Genomic DNA, 17,502 nt, shown 5'->3' with positions numbered 1-17,502 from the left:
TCCAAATCCTTCACTTATCTCAAAAATGGTAGAATAGTCAACTTCATTTAGATTCCTTCCCACGTGGGCATTAATGGAAATGAAGATGCAGACTCAAGTGCGTATAGTGCAGTGACTAGTGCGGATTCAGAAACGATATTAAGATGTGCCCCTATTGACTTGAAAGTGTTGATAAAGCAATATGTGTTAAATGACTGGCTCGATGAATGGCAAAATTCAAATTCAAAACTCAGGCAAATTAAAGACACAGTAAAAAAAGTCAAAACAGATTATAAAAGTTGTTATGAGTAAGCAGTTTCAACCGCCTACGACTAGGCCCTACCAGGCTCACTCACTCATATTTGTTCTCAAGATCTGAACCACCTATTTGTGAATCGTGTAACACCAATGAACTGTCAATACGGATGGAATGGCCCCGTCCCATTCAAATAGTGAAGCGAGATTGCCACCAACATACAAGAGAGAGGTCCTAGAGAGAGACAGAGAATGGGCAGGAAAATTTGACAGGTCGTGTAATTTGAGTTGCCTATATAAATGGACCCGATTGAATCAGTATTGATAGTTCGTTGAATGGACCTCATATTTTAACTTTCAGGGCTGATTGGCAGTACATATTTCAAAATTTAAATACTTTTTTGTACTTACAGAGTAAATTGAGTATAGAGTACCATACTTGGTGTTTAAATACTTTTCAGAATTGTTATTTGTATTTTTCAAAACAAGTAATTTCCTGAAGTATTTAGGAGTTAAATAATTTTAAAACTATTTAAATACTAAATTAGTGACTGTTTTATATAATGTGAAGAAGTTATGTTTTTGTTACTTTTATATTTAGAATTTAACTTTTATATTTCCCCGATTTAAGTTGATATAGGCAACTGAAATTACACAGCCTGTCAAATTTTCCTGCCCATTCTCTGTCTCTCTCTAGGACCTCTCTCTTGTATCGTGGACGCATTAATTTTCTTCGTGCCTATTCCATCCGTATTGACAGTTCATTGTGTAACACACAACTAACTGTCAAACATTGAATGCCAAAATATACACAAGAACGGATTGATTTTAATATCGTGTCAAATATGTCAGTTCTGAGTGCCAATAATAAAGAACCAAAAAATTTAATTGACTTTTTAAAAACAATTGGTGTATTCAATAAAATCTAACAAGTTTTTGTAGATAATGCATGTAACCTTACCTTTGTACTATACTTATATTGTACCACATTTTTGTTTAACCTATTATGTATTGTTCCGTCGCTAATAACAGTTAGGTGGATGCGACTTTTTCTGAATAAAAAAAGTAGACTATATTAAAAATCATTTGAACCTAAATAATAGAGTTTTTGATGTCAAATTATGACAATTCTGCAGGTTGTGAATATTGTTACGAAATTAATAAAAAAAACTAAATTATCTTTTAAACTACCCCATATAATATTACAAGACGTCATTTTAAGAAACAAGACATATCGAGGAGAAACCAAAAATGTAAAGATATACAGAGTGTCCCGTTAAAAAAACGAAGTCATAAGCAACTTGAGTTATAAGCGGAAGTGGCAAACATATGGAAATATTTGTATTAAACAGCTCACTATTTATTCCTTCATTCCAATTTTCATGATTCAGTTACCTTTAGTTCTCGAGATATTTCTTATTAGCCATTTATCTACCTCACCCTGTATAAATATGTTAATATCTTACCTGTATTATGGACGTCTTGCCAACGGCCGGTGCCCCCAATAAAATAACCTTAATTCTATCGACCGACTCTGGACTGATCTCGATGGGAGAACGCTGGTCCTGTTCCTGACTGCTCTCCTGACCGCTCGCGCTCGTTCCTGAAGTGGCATTCTGGCGTCTCTCCAGGAAATCCAGATCCAACTCTGAAACAAAAGGAATGCCGCGTTAATGGCACTCTTCGAGCCTCAATTCTGGATATAATAAACCGCGCCGCCGACGCCCTTCGGATTTAATTCTAGATTAAGCCATCGGTAATTGAAGGGTATCTATGAAGAATAGCGTTGTTTTTCCTTTGCGCTGCGAAAGATTAGAGAATGGAACATCTTAATATACTTACTTCGTGATGCTAGGAGTTTAGTAATTATTATTGAGAGCATTTAAAACAAAGGAACTAAAGATTATTTTTAATTGTTCTAATAACAAACTGCACGGAAGATATATTAAATTCTTCTTCTTCTTCTTGTAGTGCCTAAAAGTTTCGGATGTCGGCGACCATCATGGCAATCTGTACTATGCACCCTGCTGCTCTAAAAAATTTGTAGTGGTTGTGATGAATTACGTACGTTGATTTTTCAGCCAGGCAATCCTTCGCCTTCCTGGTCCTCGCTTTCCTTCTACTTTTTCCTGCAAAATTAGTTGCAGCAGTCCATGTCTCTCACTGTTCCTCATGATGTGACCGAGGTATTCGATTTTGGCTGTTTCTATTTTGATTAACAGCTCTTTTTATTTTTGAATTCTCATCAAAACACCCTGATTAGTAATGTGGTCGGTATAAGATATCTTCATCTTTCGACGATAAAGCTACATTTCAGAAGCCTCAATTTTCTTGCAGGTGGCGTCTGTGAGAGTCCACGACTCTACTTCGTACAACTGTATAGGAAATATATAACATCGTAGTAAGCTGACTTTTATGGGAATCCACAATGATGACATTTATAACTTTGAGCTATCATACGACCCTATTCTCATTTAAAAAAATCATCGATTACGTCATCACGCTCAGATGGATGACGTCACTAATATGATATATATGCCAAAGTATCGTAATTTAAAAATAAAAATCGACCTGTTTCGGGATTTATCTCCAAAATCACCTATCAATCCTCAATTCTCGAGAAAATGAATTTTGTTCCAACTCAAACGTCCTCACTGTATAAGGCGCCATAGATATACAGATACAGTATGGTATAAATAGACCCAAACCTAGACATCCAAAGTGAAAGTTATCCTCCAACACCAAATTGTTCTATATGGTACACATAATGTTCAGAAAAAAGTCACACCATTTTGAGCGTCGGGTATGGAGGATAGAGGGAGGAGAAATCGGTAAATTCGTAATTACTTACGTTTGTCGTCAATATTTCTGAAACTATACGGTTTAGCATGAACAACCTTCTATACAAAAATATTTTACATTAAATTTTAAATAAAAAAGGTCATATGCATAATATTTATAAAATGAACCAAAGTTACAGTTGAGTTCGGGAATCTTTTCCTGTGCGTCATCATTTAAAGCATACGAAATAAGTTGATGATAAGTCGGAAATTGAAATTTACTAAACGCAACAGCAAGTCACTTACTGTCACTTGCTGTTGCGTTTAGTAAATTTCAATTTCCGGCTCATCATCGACTTATTTCGTATGCTTTAAATGATGACGCACGAGTAAAGATTCCCTGAGCCGACTGTACGTAGGTAGTATAGTATAATTGGTCCAAAAAAGGCCTAACCCAGACATCCAAAGTAAAAGTTTTCTTCCAACACGAAATTGTTATATATGGTCCATATATTGTTCAATGAAAAATTACACCATATTGAGATTCCGGTTTGGGACGGATATGGGGGAGAACTCGGTAAGTTAGTAGTTTTTTAGGTTTTTTGTCAATATTTCTAAAACTATGCTTTAGCGTAAGCAATGTTCTACACAAAAATGTTCTACGTAAAATTTAAAACAAAAAGGTCCTATACATAAATGTTATAAAATCAACTGTTCCAGAGTTACGGAGGGTGAAAAGTGGAGGTTTTCGATACTTTTTACATTTTTTGGGCAATTTATAATATTATTACTGATGAAAGAAATTTTCTTTAACAGAATTGTGTTTTGTAAATAAAATTTGTTATTTCACTGGCCGATGGTATGTTAGTGATAAGTCCTTGAAGAAACGTCAACCTCACCACCCAAAATCATCATCAATTGCCCAAAAAATATAAAAAGTATCGAAAACCTCCACTTTCACCCTCCGTAACTCTGGAACCGTTGACTTTATAACAATTATGTAAAGAAATTTCTTGTTTCAAATTTTATGTAGAACATTTTTCTATAGAAAATTGTTTACGATAAAGCATAGTTTTAGAAATATTGACGAAAAACGTAAAAAAACTACTAATTTACCGATTTCTTCCCCATTCCCCCCCCCCAAACCGCACGCTCAAAATGGTGTAACTTTTTACTGAAATGTGGACCATATAGAACAATTTGGTGTTGGAGGAAAACTTTTATTTTGGATGTCTGGGTTAGGCCTTTTTTGGACCAATTATACAATACTACCTCCGTAACTTTGGAACCGTTCATTTTAGAAGGATTATGCATAGGACCTTTTTTATTTCAAATTTAATGTAAAACATTTTTGTATAGAAGGTTGTTCATGCTCAACCGCATAGTTTTAGAAATATTGCCGAAAAACCTAAAAAATTCGACGCTCAAAGTGGTGTGACTTTTTATGAACATTATGTGTAAGGTAAGGTCGCCAATTAAGGCCACCTTAACGTTTGAATATCTGTAATATTTTATTCAGGAATAATATGGGCGAAAACTCTTGTATACGTACTGCCTAACATTTTAGCTATCGAATTTCAGGAAAAAATACTTACTAAATAAATAAAGAAATATAAAATTTTAACATTGAATAAATCTGGAATATTTGGCCTTATTAGGAACTGGTAGCTTAATAAGGCCAGTTTCATTTTTTACGCAAATTGAGGTGGATAATAAATTTTAAACCTAAGAATTAAAGAACAAATACAAAATTTAGTGAAAGAAACTTTTATTCATATTAAAAACAAAAATTTGTCAATACACTAAGCACACATATCGCACATTTACACACATCTAGGACAATTGGCTTTATTAGGACACTGTCTACTTTTTCTATTTAACATAAAAAAAATAATAAAAAGCAATATAGAGAAAAAAGAGTCCCAGTTCCTTAAAAAGTAAATTAATTTACTATCACTTTACAAAGAAAAAATAATTGGCTTATATTCATTAAGTACCATTTTAGTAATTTTATAACTTACCTAAAATTTATAAACGAACTTCCGCACCGTAACAAACACGTGTCTAGTCTACTTGGCGCTGCTATGTGATACTACCGACTGAATGGCGTAGACGATTTTGACTGAGAAAGACATTTACGGTGACCTCTAATATATAATATCTATATTTAAGAAAATATTTGCAATTGGCCTAATTAAGACACTGGCCTTATTTGGCGACACTACCTTACCATATAGAACAATTTGGTGTTGGAGGAAAACTTTCACTTTGGATGTTTGGGTTATGCCATTTTTTGGATAAATTGTATCATACTAATAGGATATAATAATAAACCGTTAAATAGTAACTCCAGAACCGTTAATTTTAGAAAATTATACATAGGGCCTTTTTGTTTAAAATTTAATGTAGAACCTTTTTGTATAGAGCCAGGGCCGCCGCCAGAAGAAAATTTAGTGAGGGTTAAAATCTTTAAGTCGCTTTTATATTCTAGAAATGAATGAAAGAAAAAGAAAAATTTATATTTCAATAATCATATATAATACAAAAAAGATTAATCGGTAAATAAAAACTGTAATCTCCTTCGGTCTTAAACAAATTTATGAATAACTTTGTTTATAAAATTATGTTTATTTTTTAATACCATTTGTCTGTGTACACTTAACAAACACAAACCAGATAATCTATCTTCTGATATACTTGACCATAACCAGGTTTAAACACGTCGCATGGTGATGAACGACCTTTCAATGGTAACACTCGTTGGCGGCAACGGTAAAAAAATATTTATCGCCTTTTTAATTGATGGGAAAAAATGTACTTCATGATTTAGAATTTCTTGAAATCCTAGGTTTTCATTAATTGTCTTGTTTTCCAAAGTTCTATACACGTTTCAATTTCTTCTGCAAAGTTTTCAAGATTTTCTGAGAAATTTCATTTTGTTTAAGTATGAGTTCTGTTCCTAATTTTCTGGGATCTAGTTCCGAGAGCTAAAATGCGGTATTAGTATCGTAGATTTATATTCTGCCACCAATGTCTTTGTGGAAGTTTTGCACAATGCATTTTATGTGATTTATTTTCGGTTAACATTTTACCTAAACGTAAAATTTTGGATTGTCGTACAATATTGTAAAATTTATGAATTGAGACGGATTTGTTTTATCTTAAGCTGTAATTATCCAGGAGGGTCGGCGGACCCTCCCTGACCCCCTTACCGGCGGGCCTGTATAGAACATTGTTTACATTAAGCCGCATAGTTTTAGAAATACTGACGAAAAACCCACAGAACTACTAATTTACCGACTTCCCCCCATCTCCTCCTCAAACCCGACGCTCAAAATGGTGTGACTTTTTACTGAACAAATATAAAATAATTTGACGTTGGAGGAGAACTTAACTGGGCTATGCCTTTTTTGGATCAATTATATCATACTATTAACTTTTTTTGATTTTAGGACCTAATCTTCACAAGCCAATAAGTTCCCAATACGCTTTAGTAACTGCAAATTTAGCATCCTTGCGTCCCCTACTATTCTTCTTTTGCCCTTTAATTCGTCCAATCCTGAACATAGGCTTCCCCCAGTTTCCTCCATTCGCTTCTGTTTAGTGCTTTCTGTTTCCAGTGCGTTCCTCCTATCTTTTTAATGTCGTCTCCCCATCTCATCTGGGGTCGTCCTCTTGCTCTCTTTCCTATCCATGGTCTCCATTGTTGTATCGTGCTATTCCACCTATTGTCCGTTTGTCTAGCGTTATGACCTGCGAAGCTCCATTTTAGCCTGGTTATATGTTGACCTGCGTCTTTGACTTTTGTTCTATTTCTGACCCAGTTGTTTTGCTTTTTGTCTGTCAATTTTACTCCTAACATTGCTCTCTCCATGGCTCTTTGTGTCTTTATTATTTTATCCATGTTTGCATTGGCCAAGGTCCATGTTTGGCATGCGTATGTGAGAATTGGGAGTATGCACTGGCCAAACACTCTTGTTTTTAAGTATTGTTGTATTTTTTTATTCTTTAGGACCCATTTTAATTTTCCAAATCCTGCCCAGGCTAATCTGACCCTTCTTTTTACCTCCCCTGTTTGGTTTTCCTTATTTATTTTTATAATCTGTCCCAAATATATATAATCATTAACCGCTTCTATTGTGGTGTCGTTTAGTATTACGTTTCTATTGTCTTGTGTGTTTGTTATTGTTTTTGTTTTGGCAAAATTCATTTTTAGACCTATTTGTTCGGATTCATTTGCTAGTTCGGTTAGCATGGTTTGTAGTTCTTCAAAACTTGATGCTATGACTACTACATCGTCTGCATATCTTAGGTGGTTTAGTTTCTTTCCATTTATGTTTATTCCCATGTTTGTCCATTCCATTGTTTTAAAAACATCTTCCAGTGCTAATGTAAATAGTTTAGGAGAAATAACATCTCCCTGTCGCACTCCTCTGTTAATTGGTATGGGTTTTGTGGTTTCTTCCAATTGTACTGTCATTGTTGCTTTCTTATATATATTATGTATTAGCATTCTGTATCTGGAATCTATTCGACAGTTGTTTATAGCTTTTTCTATTGCCCACATTTCCACGCTGTCAAATGCTTTTTCGTAGTCAACGAACGCTAAGTGCAGATCTATATGGTATTCGTTAGCTTTTTCTATTAGTGTCCTAATTGTTAGAAGATGGTCAGTGGTGCTATATCCCTTTCGGAATCCTGCCTGCTCTACGGGTTGATACGAGTCCAATTTGTGTGTTAGTCTGTTGTTGATAATCCTCATGATCATCCCCTACTATTAGATTACTTAAAATGTATAAACCTGTTACATCAAATGTAAGTTACAAATGTGACAGGAATGTTGCTTATAACTTCAGGGCGGACGAGACTTTATATTTTTTTAATAAAGAAAAGAAATAATTCATTTAAAATATAATTATTTAAATAAATTTATAGTATTTTTACTACAAAAACGTTATTACGTAGGTCAAAATTTTTGACGTAAGAGAACTGTCAAAACATTAGAATGTGACTTTTCATTATTGGCATGTTTATAATAAACATGGCGATAATGAAAAGTCACATTCTAATGTTTTGACAGTTCTCTTACGTCAAAAATTTTGACCTACGTAATAACGTTTTTGTAGTAAAAATACTATAACTGCATTGGTTAGCTTCCTAATTACTACAAACTGTTTCACGCTTATTCAGAGGAAGCAAATTACCGATGGCCACGTTTCTTAGTTATAAACTTCCCGTGTCATCCGCTGCTTCTCCTTTGGGAATCGTTAAACAGATTAACTCTCTCTCTAAAAATGACTGACTCAGCCATCGTTTCGGTAATCAGACGAAGCACCTTTTTTACTTTAACTAAGGCGAAAACTTCCAAAGTCTCTGTGGAAAGGCGAACGACTGCGTTTATCTGACATTTTCTTAATTACTCGTTCGCAGTCCATTTCCGTGGCTTTATCTAATTATCATGCCCGTATTTTACATACACCTTTTTGGAGTTGACGATAATTAGATTTAAAAGCATTTTAATTACTATCTGATTTAAATTTTCAAAGCAATTTTATCATAATGAGTAGTAGTATGGTATAACTAGACCCAAACCCAGACATCCAAAGTGAAAGTTATCCTCCAACACCAAATTGTTCTATGTGGTCCACATAATAGTCCAGTCGGGTTAGACGAATAACAGGCCTAACCTTGCATTAGGAGCTGCCCCAAATTTTATTTTTCTAATCTGTAGGGAGGGTCAATACTAGTATAAATTTAAAATCTCGACTGAATTGCACCGTTGCGTTAGCCGCCATCTTGATTTTAAACGAGAACTGTTTTTGCTCAATATCTCGGCCATTTTCAATTTTTTGACAAAAAGTGTGGAAAATGAAATTGTTGAAGATGCGATTTTCTATAATTTCATTTTTTATAATTTTTTTCGTGCGGCCGATATTTTCCCAGTTATGAGGGGAAAATAGTGAGAGTTGGAGCATAATTATTGAATTATTGAATTATCTCGTTTATTAATAGTTTCACAACAAATATGTACCTATACAAAAATGAAGAGAATTAAATTCTACACAATTTTGGTCTCTTTCATTTTTTTGATAAAATTAATATTTAAGGTAGTACGTATGCGGTAATGGCGCGAGCGTAGGACCGGATTGATTTTATAGCAATTGTTTTTCTTCAATATCTACGCCATTTTCAACTAAAATTGTTCAAAATATAATTTCCTACAATTTCTTTTTAACAATTTTTATCATGCGGTTGATATTTTCCGAGTTACATGCGAAAATACTAAAAAGTGGTGGGGGAGCATAATTATTTAATTGAATTTTGTTTCCGAGCTGCCCCAAATTTTATAATTATAGCCTTTAGGAGAGATCAATAGTAGTGTAAATTTAAAATCTCGACTGAATTCCGCGGTTGCATTAGCCGCCATATTGATTTTAAATGAGAACTGTTGTTGCTTATTATCTCCGCCATTTTCAACTTTTCGACATAAATGTTGGGAAAATGTTTGGCACAATTTTTTTTATACGATCAATATTCTCCGAGTTAAGGGGAAAATAATGGAAGCGGAGGGGAAGCATATTTATTGAATTGTCTCATTTATTATTAACTTTACGACATAATTGTACATAAACAAAAATAAAGAGAATTATATTTTATACAATTTTTTAAACTTCCAATGAAACATCAACCAAACTAAATATATAAAAGACATAAAAAGACATTATATGCATAAGTTCACTTAATTTTATTAACTAGCGGGTTTTATTGGTTGAATTTGTCTATCGATATTTTAAGTTTTATGTCAGCTAATATATCGTGATGTTTAAACAATTTTTTTTTTAAATTTTGGACCCTGTTGGGGGGAATTTTCCCATTTCCCTCCCTTGTAGACCCGCCACTGGTTATCTCCAAAAATTTTAATAAATCGTAATTGCAACAATTTCAGTTCTTACACTTTTTGTCGAAAAGTTGAAAATGACGGAGATATTGAACAAAAACAATTGCTACAAAATCAATCAGGTCTTACGCTCGCACTTTTACCACATACGTACTACCTTAAATATTGATTATATCAAAAACATGTACGGCATCAAAATTGTACAAAATTTAGTTCTCTTCATTTTTGTATAGGTATATATTTGTTGTAAAACTAATAATAAACGAGATAATTCGACAATTCAATAATTATGTTACAACTGTCACTATTTTCCCCTCATAACTCGGAAAATATCGACCGCATAAAAAAATTGTAATACATGAAATTATAGAAAATCGAATTTTCAACAATTTCAGTTTCTGCGCTTTTCGTCAAAAATTTGAACATGGCGGAGATATTGAGCAAAATTCGTTCTCGTTTAAAATCAAGATGGCGGCTAACGCAACGGCGGAATTCAGTCGAGATTTTAAATTTGTACTAACATTGACCCTCCCTAAAGATCAGAAAAATAAAATTTGGGGCAGCTCCTAATGCAAGGTCAAATGCTATCCCGACTGGGCTATTATGTTCAGAAAAAAGTCACACCATTTTGAGCGTCGGGTTTAGGGGGGGAGAGGGGGGAGAAATCGTTAAATTCGTAGTTTTTTACGTTTTTCGTAAATAATTCTAAAACTATACGATTTAGCATAAACAACCTTCCATACAAAAATGTTCTACATTAAATTTGAAATAAAAAATGCCCTCTGCATAATCCTTCTAAAATGAACGGTTTCAAAGTTACGGAGGTAGTATAGTATAATTGGTCCAAAAAAGGCCTAACCTAAACATCCAAAGTAAAAGTTTTCCTCCAACACCAAATGGTTCTATATGGTCCACATATTGTTCAGTAAAAAGTTACACCATTTTGAGCGTCCGGTTTGGGGGGCAAATGGGGGAGAAGTCGCTAAATTAGCGTAAAAAATTTTCTATACAAAAATGTCCTACATAAAATTTAAAACAAAAAAGGTCCTATACATAATTGTTATAAAATCAACGGTTATAAAGTTACGAGGGTGAAAATTGGAGGTTTTCGACACATTTTATATTTTTTGGGCAATTTCTTACTGATCTTCTTTAACAGGATTGGGTTTTATAAATCAAATTTGCTATTTCAGTGGTCGATGGTATGTTAGTGATAACCCCTTGAAGAAACGTCAACCTCACCAACCTTGACCAAAAAATATAAAAAGTAACAAAAACGTCCACTTTTCACCCTCCGTAACTCTGGAACCGCTGATTTTATAACAATTATGTATAGGACCTTTTTTGTTTTAAATTTTATGTAGAACATTTTTGTATAGAATATTGTTTACGCTAAAGCATAGTTTTAGAAATATTGACGAAAAACGCAAAAAAAACTACTAATTTACCGACTTCTTCCCCATCTCCCCCCGCCAAACCGGACGCTCAAAATGGTGTGACTTTTTACTGAACAATATGTGCGCCATATAGAACAATTTGGTGTTAGAGGAAAACTTTTATTTTTGATGTCTGGGTTAGGCGTTTTTTTGGACCAATTATACTATACTACCTCTGTAACTTTGGAACCGTTCATTTTAGAAGGATTATGCATTGGACCTTTTTCATTTCAAATTTAATGTAGAACATTTTTGTATACAAGGTTGTTCATGCTAGACCGCATAGTTTTAGAAATATTGACGAAAACGCAAAAAACTATGAATTTACCGATTTCTCCCCCCTCTCCCCCCCAAATCCGACGCTCAAAATGGTGTGACTTTTTTCTGAACATTATGTGGACCATATAGAACAATTTGGTGTTGGAGGAGAACTTTCACTTTGGATGTCTGGGTTATGCCATCTGTTGGATCAATCTTATCATACTATAGGTACGGACAACTGACACAAAGAGAGAAAAAAGATGAAAACTAACTAACAGCAAATATAGAAGATCCTAATGATTGACAACTGACGAAAAATATCAGATTTGAATTAAATTACCACATATTCCAGAAGCAATATTTCTGGACAGCCAGATTTGTATTATAATTTCTAGGCAGCCAGAAATACGCAAATCAGAAATAAATAAGGGATTGAAAGAAATAAAAAAAGTGTGTTTACTTTGTACGCACATAACAAGTTATACTTCTTATTATGATTTCAACGAAATAAATATATTTTTTTGCACGATTGATCATTTTTGACTGTTTACCGTGACAGATTTTACGTCAGTAGGTGACATTTACTAGCAACTCGACGGTAAGTAATCCAACTCGACGGTAAGTACTCCAACTCGACGGTAAGTAATTCACTTACCGTCGAGTTAAAAAATCTCTTAATTTTTATTTATTTTTTGAAAGAATAAAGAAAACTAACGAATTATATATTAACCCGAATTAATTAACGAATATTTCATTTAATGAAATCCCACTTGTTTGGGCTGTGGTTTCACTTCTAACAGAAACTGCTGCAGAATCGCATACATTAGTAGTATTACTAGTATTGCACAACATTTTTTCTCTTCAAATACGCGATCAAAGTTAAAAACTTGGAAATATCAATGCCATCGTAAAGAAAAACGGTGAATTTAATCATTGAATATTCTGCCCAGAGGCTTCCAGGAGCTTTCAACTGCATATGTCTTTGAACGAAATATGCCAATAGAGTCTTTTCTTCGATTCTTAAATTCTTGCCTTCGCACCATTTTTTAAAACTTTGGTAGGTATTTTGATAACGGATTTTGGATTTTTCGGGAATAATTGCGGAACACCCTTCTTCCCAAGCCCTTTCATTTTCTTCAAATTCACTTTCGCTCATATTTTAATTTATAATAATCAAAATTGTACTTAAAATTATTGACACCTAAATAAAAACTCAATTCTCCATTGTTGTTATGCACCCTAGTTACTACCTAACAACCAAAGTATCTATCTTGATAAAATGAATGAAACTAGTCAATATGACGAAAATGTTTAATTTTATAATTTATAATGGTATCAATCGTGCAAAAAATGTTACAAGCATGTCGAACGTTAAGGGTAACCGATCTCAGAAAATAATTGGAGTCGTCGCTCCGCTCCTCCTCCAAACAATTGTCTTCGATCGGTATAAAACCCTTACCGCTCTCCATACTTAATATACTAAAAACAGTTTGTCAAACTATTGTCAAACAAAATGTGTTAAAGCAAAACTTACCAGGAATTACCTTTCAAAACTGTTCAAAAATAATTGTTAACTAGAATTTTAAATAAATACCGTATACAAATTTTAAAGATGGAGTTACTACAAATAAAATGATATCTTTGGATGGTGAACTGATTGTAAAAAGCAATAGTTTTAAGTACCTGGGATCGGTATTACAGAGTAATAGAGAAATAGATGGAGATGCATGCAGTAGAATTAGGGCTGGATGGATGAAGTGGATGGAGGCGAGTGGTGTGTTGTGTGACAGAAAATTTCCAATGAGGCTAAAAGGAAAATTTTATAAAACAGTCATAAACCGGCTATGATGTACGGAACTGAATTTTGGGCAGTGAAAAAGAAAGAGGAACAACGAATGCATGTGGCGGAGATAAGAATGCTTAGATGGATGAATGGAGTGACAAGAAAGGATAAAATTAAAAATGAGTATATTAGGGGAAGTCTAGGTGTGGCACCAATTGATGCCAAAATGAGAGAGCATAGCTTGAGATGGTTTAGTCATGTTCAACGTCGAGACGTTGATCATCCAATACGAAGAGTAGCTGAAGTGCAGATTCCTGGAAGGAGCAGGAGAGGAAGACCAAAGAAGACGTGGGGGGAGACGATTAGGCAGGACATGTTGGTAAAGGGAATTAATATTGATATGACCCAGGATAGAATTGTGTGGAGAAATGCAATTAGGGAAGCCGACCCCGCATAGGGATTAGGCAAAGAGAATGATTTCTCTCTCTCCTGTCGTTTCCCCATTACTGAGAATCGCGATTTCTCCAATATTCCTAACAATGTTTCTCCATTGGTCTCTATCTTCAGCTGCTCTAAGGGCTTCGGAGAATGAGTTTCCAGCTGAATGCTTTATTTGGTCAGACCATCTAGTTGGTGATCGTCCTCTTGATCTTCTCCCCGAAACGTTTCCAGAAACAATTAATCTCTCCAAACTGTCGTCACCTCTGCGAACCACGTGACCAAAGAATTGCAGAATTCGTTGCAGACATATTGTGGACAGCCTTTTTTTAATATTGAGTTGGTTTAGAATGGAAACGTTTGTCCTATGAGCTGTCCAAGGTATGCGCAGCATTCTTCTCCAGCACCACATCTCAAAGGCATCAATTTTTGGCGCTCGCATGCGCGAAGAGTCCAAGTCTCTGCTCCGTATAGAAATATTGAGAATTCACCAGTCTCATCTTGATATTTTGAGAGATAGATCTGTCTTTCCAAACTTTAGTTAGGCGACTCATCGCATTTTTTGCCATACCAATACGTCTCCGAACTTCTGCTTCACAGTTGTCATCGTTAGTTATACTAGACCCGAAATAGACAAAGGTGTTTACTATCTGGTATTCCTGTAATATGTTAGTCAGTTGAATAGTGTCAAATCTGTCGACCACCATTATTTTTGTCTTAGCTTTATTGATTTTCAGACCAACTCTATTGTTTTCGTACTCAACTCTTCGCAGAAGATCAAACATTTCTTGCTCATTTGCTGCTATAAGTGTAGTGTCATCAGCAAATCTTAAATTGGAGGTTTTTTCTACCAACTACTGTTATTCCACCGGCCCATCCTTCTAAAACCATCCTCATGACATGTTCACCATAAATGTTAAATAAGTCAGGTGACAACACGCATCCTTGTCTAACACCTCCCTCGGTCTTGAATTGGTTTGAGAACTTCTGATCTAGTCGTACTGTCGCTATATTAGGCTGGTACAGATTTTTAATAAGTGTCACCAGGTGCATTGGTGCGCCCATTTCTATTAAAATTGACCACAGATTTATCCAGCTTACACAATCAAATGCCTTTTGGTAGTCAACGAAGCATATAATCATTCAAGAGAATGATGACCGTATACAAATTTTAAAAATATTAAATATCTACATATTATGTGTATTTTATTTCAATTTATACATATACTATACCTAAAAGCACCTAAATGATTTAATTTTGAAGTTTGAACTCTTGACAAAAACGCATGCATAAAAAAAGTACAGTGTACAACACATGAGAAAATGACGTATTTCTCCCTCGCTTGATTTGCCACAAACTTCTGCGCTCGTAAGAAATATGTCTTTTTCTCATATGTTGTACAATATACTATCTATTTTTTGTCAAAATTATCGTTTAAATTATTCATTAAGATTGTCAGCACCAACGTACTGCGACGTTATATACATATTTTATCTGACACTACTGACGTAGAACTTAAAAGGAAAGTTTCCCGTTGAAGGAAAGTTCGTCGAGAATTAGAATTATAAGGAAAAATTTACATCAACTTTTTAAAGCTAATTACTCTAAGATTTTTCAAGACAGTTTTCATTAAAACGTACATTTTAATATTTCTTATAAAAAAATTATGTTGAAAAGAAAGATTTTAAATTGAATACCTCTTTTAGAAACAAATCCTGTAATTCGTTTTGTAAAGGGCGGCGTATTATGCATCATCTGTTTTTCTCTTTAAAAATCTGTCTTCTTTCACACTATGACATTTTTGTTTGTATATTCTACACACATTATTTTGTACCTTTGTTAAAGTAGAAAGTCGCAAATTATTTTTACCCCAAAGGCGTTTGTAGACATATTAGTAAAGAGTCGATCGATGAGTTTCCGGATCTGACTCCACGTTGAATAATTTTGGTTTTAGGAAAATTATTGTTTTGACGACATTTCGGCAAGATCACAATTGCCATTGTCAAATGACACAAGTCATGGAAAAGAAAACAGCGGGTAACCAAGAGATTCATTTCGTATATATTGATCTGAAAAAGGCATACGACAGTGTAACTGTGGTAAAGTGATGGGAGACAATGGAGAACACAAATATAAATATAGAAATCATAAAAAATATTAACACTTTCTATAACACGACCACGAGAACTAAACTAGGAAACGAACTCACCGAAGGGTTTCTGACAAATAAACGCCTCGAACAGGGAGGCTGCCTCTCTTAAACACTTTTTAAAATATATTTGGAACAAGCTCTTAAAAATTGGAAACGGAAATGCAAGAACATCGGACTCATATTTAATGACTTAGACTTAGGCAAATATGCAAATTGCATATTTTGCATATAATGCATAAAAAATGCAAAAATGTCAAATTTTCCATATTTTTATAAAAGTGAGCATAAAGTGCATATAATTTGAAAATTTGGTGTTAACTCTATATTTTTATATTCAAACTTACAGATAGCATGAAAAAGCCAATATTTAATTTTGTTCTATAATCACTTGGTATTCAAAGTATTTGTCACGTTTTGTCCTGGAATTAAGGGTTTTTGTTTGCCAGTTTATGTCTCTAGGTAATTTTTTTTTATTTTGACGGTCAGTTTCACTTGGTTTCACTTTTGTTGTAAAATTGGAGGCATAAACAACGTGTATTTCTAATGGTGAAGAATTATTGTGCTGTGAAAATGCCGAAAATAAGCAATGTTTCAACTTGGATAAAACCTTACAAACCTATCTATGGATATGGATAAAATTTATTGCTCGTGTTGTGGCAAAATTGTAAGTACATAAGTATTATTTTTTATTTTATTTTAAAAATTTACACGGTGGTAAAAACAAAGATTTTAAAATTGGAGATTATGTTTAAGAAAAGTACCGACACAAGGCTAGTTCGCAATAAATCGATGTATTTTTTCTTTTTTCAAGCATTTTTCAACACCAACTCCTTGAGATAAAAAATAGTATACCTAATTAAAATTCAAATCATTCAATAGTCTACTGAAAGGTCGCTAACATTTTTGTCTAACAATGGCATAGTTTGCTTTAATTTTGCTAAAAACGAAAACATATCATATATTGGACTTATTTAATTAAGTGCTTTTAATTTATGCTCACAGTATTTTTTCTTTAAATGTAAACAGAAAAGACCAAGAGCCTCTTGTAAATATTTGGGGTTCTTCCTTCTTGCACAGTAATTCCTTGACATTTTCAAGATTACTACACCGATTTTTATTTGATTTAATTTAAATATTTTATTTGTTATGCAAAAACGGTTCCTTTTTAGTTTATTTCTACAATCTTAGATTTTAAAAATAAGTACAACTATAGAATATTTATATTCTTTTTTTAGATTTCATCTGAAAAAAAGTTTCAAATAGATCAACATGTCTGAACCGCGAAACATTTAGCTAAAAAAGTAAAAACCACATCCGGTGAAAAATATCAATCTTCAGTGTCCAAGTGCTTTCAGTCAAGTTCCAAAAAATAAACCGAACAAATAACTTTTAACGAAGACTTGGGTCGTGCATTAGTATCTTCTAATATACCGCTTTCAAAATTATCTAATGAAAACTTTAGTTCTTTTTTAAAAAATATTGCAAACAAAACATTCCCAGTGAACGAATTCCAAAGAGA

General features: G+C 33.7%; 1 protein-coding gene across 1 annotated transcript in view; it reads right to left on the bottom strand.

The window, feature by feature from the left end:
* The window catches only part of LOC114327909 (ras-like protein family member 10B), a 549,551-nt gene that overhangs the window by 181,116 nt on the left and 350,933 nt on the right, over positions 1 to 17,502 (bottom strand). The window contains exon 3 of the mRNA XM_050647439.1: positions 1,701 to 1,882. Coding sequence (XP_050503396.1) covers positions 1,701 to 1,882 — 182 coding nt within the window. The remainder of the gene's footprint in view (positions 1 to 1,700; positions 1,883 to 17,502) is intronic.

The sequence above is a fragment of the Diabrotica virgifera genome, chromosome 3 (genome assembly GCF_917563875.1).
Source record: "Diabrotica virgifera virgifera chromosome 3, PGI_DIABVI_V3a".
Lineage (NCBI taxonomy): Eukaryota > Metazoa > Arthropoda > Insecta > Coleoptera > Chrysomelidae > Diabrotica > Diabrotica virgifera.
The sequence above is the reverse complement of the archived record's forward strand: the minus strand, read 5'-3'. Positions and strand labels throughout refer to the sequence as shown.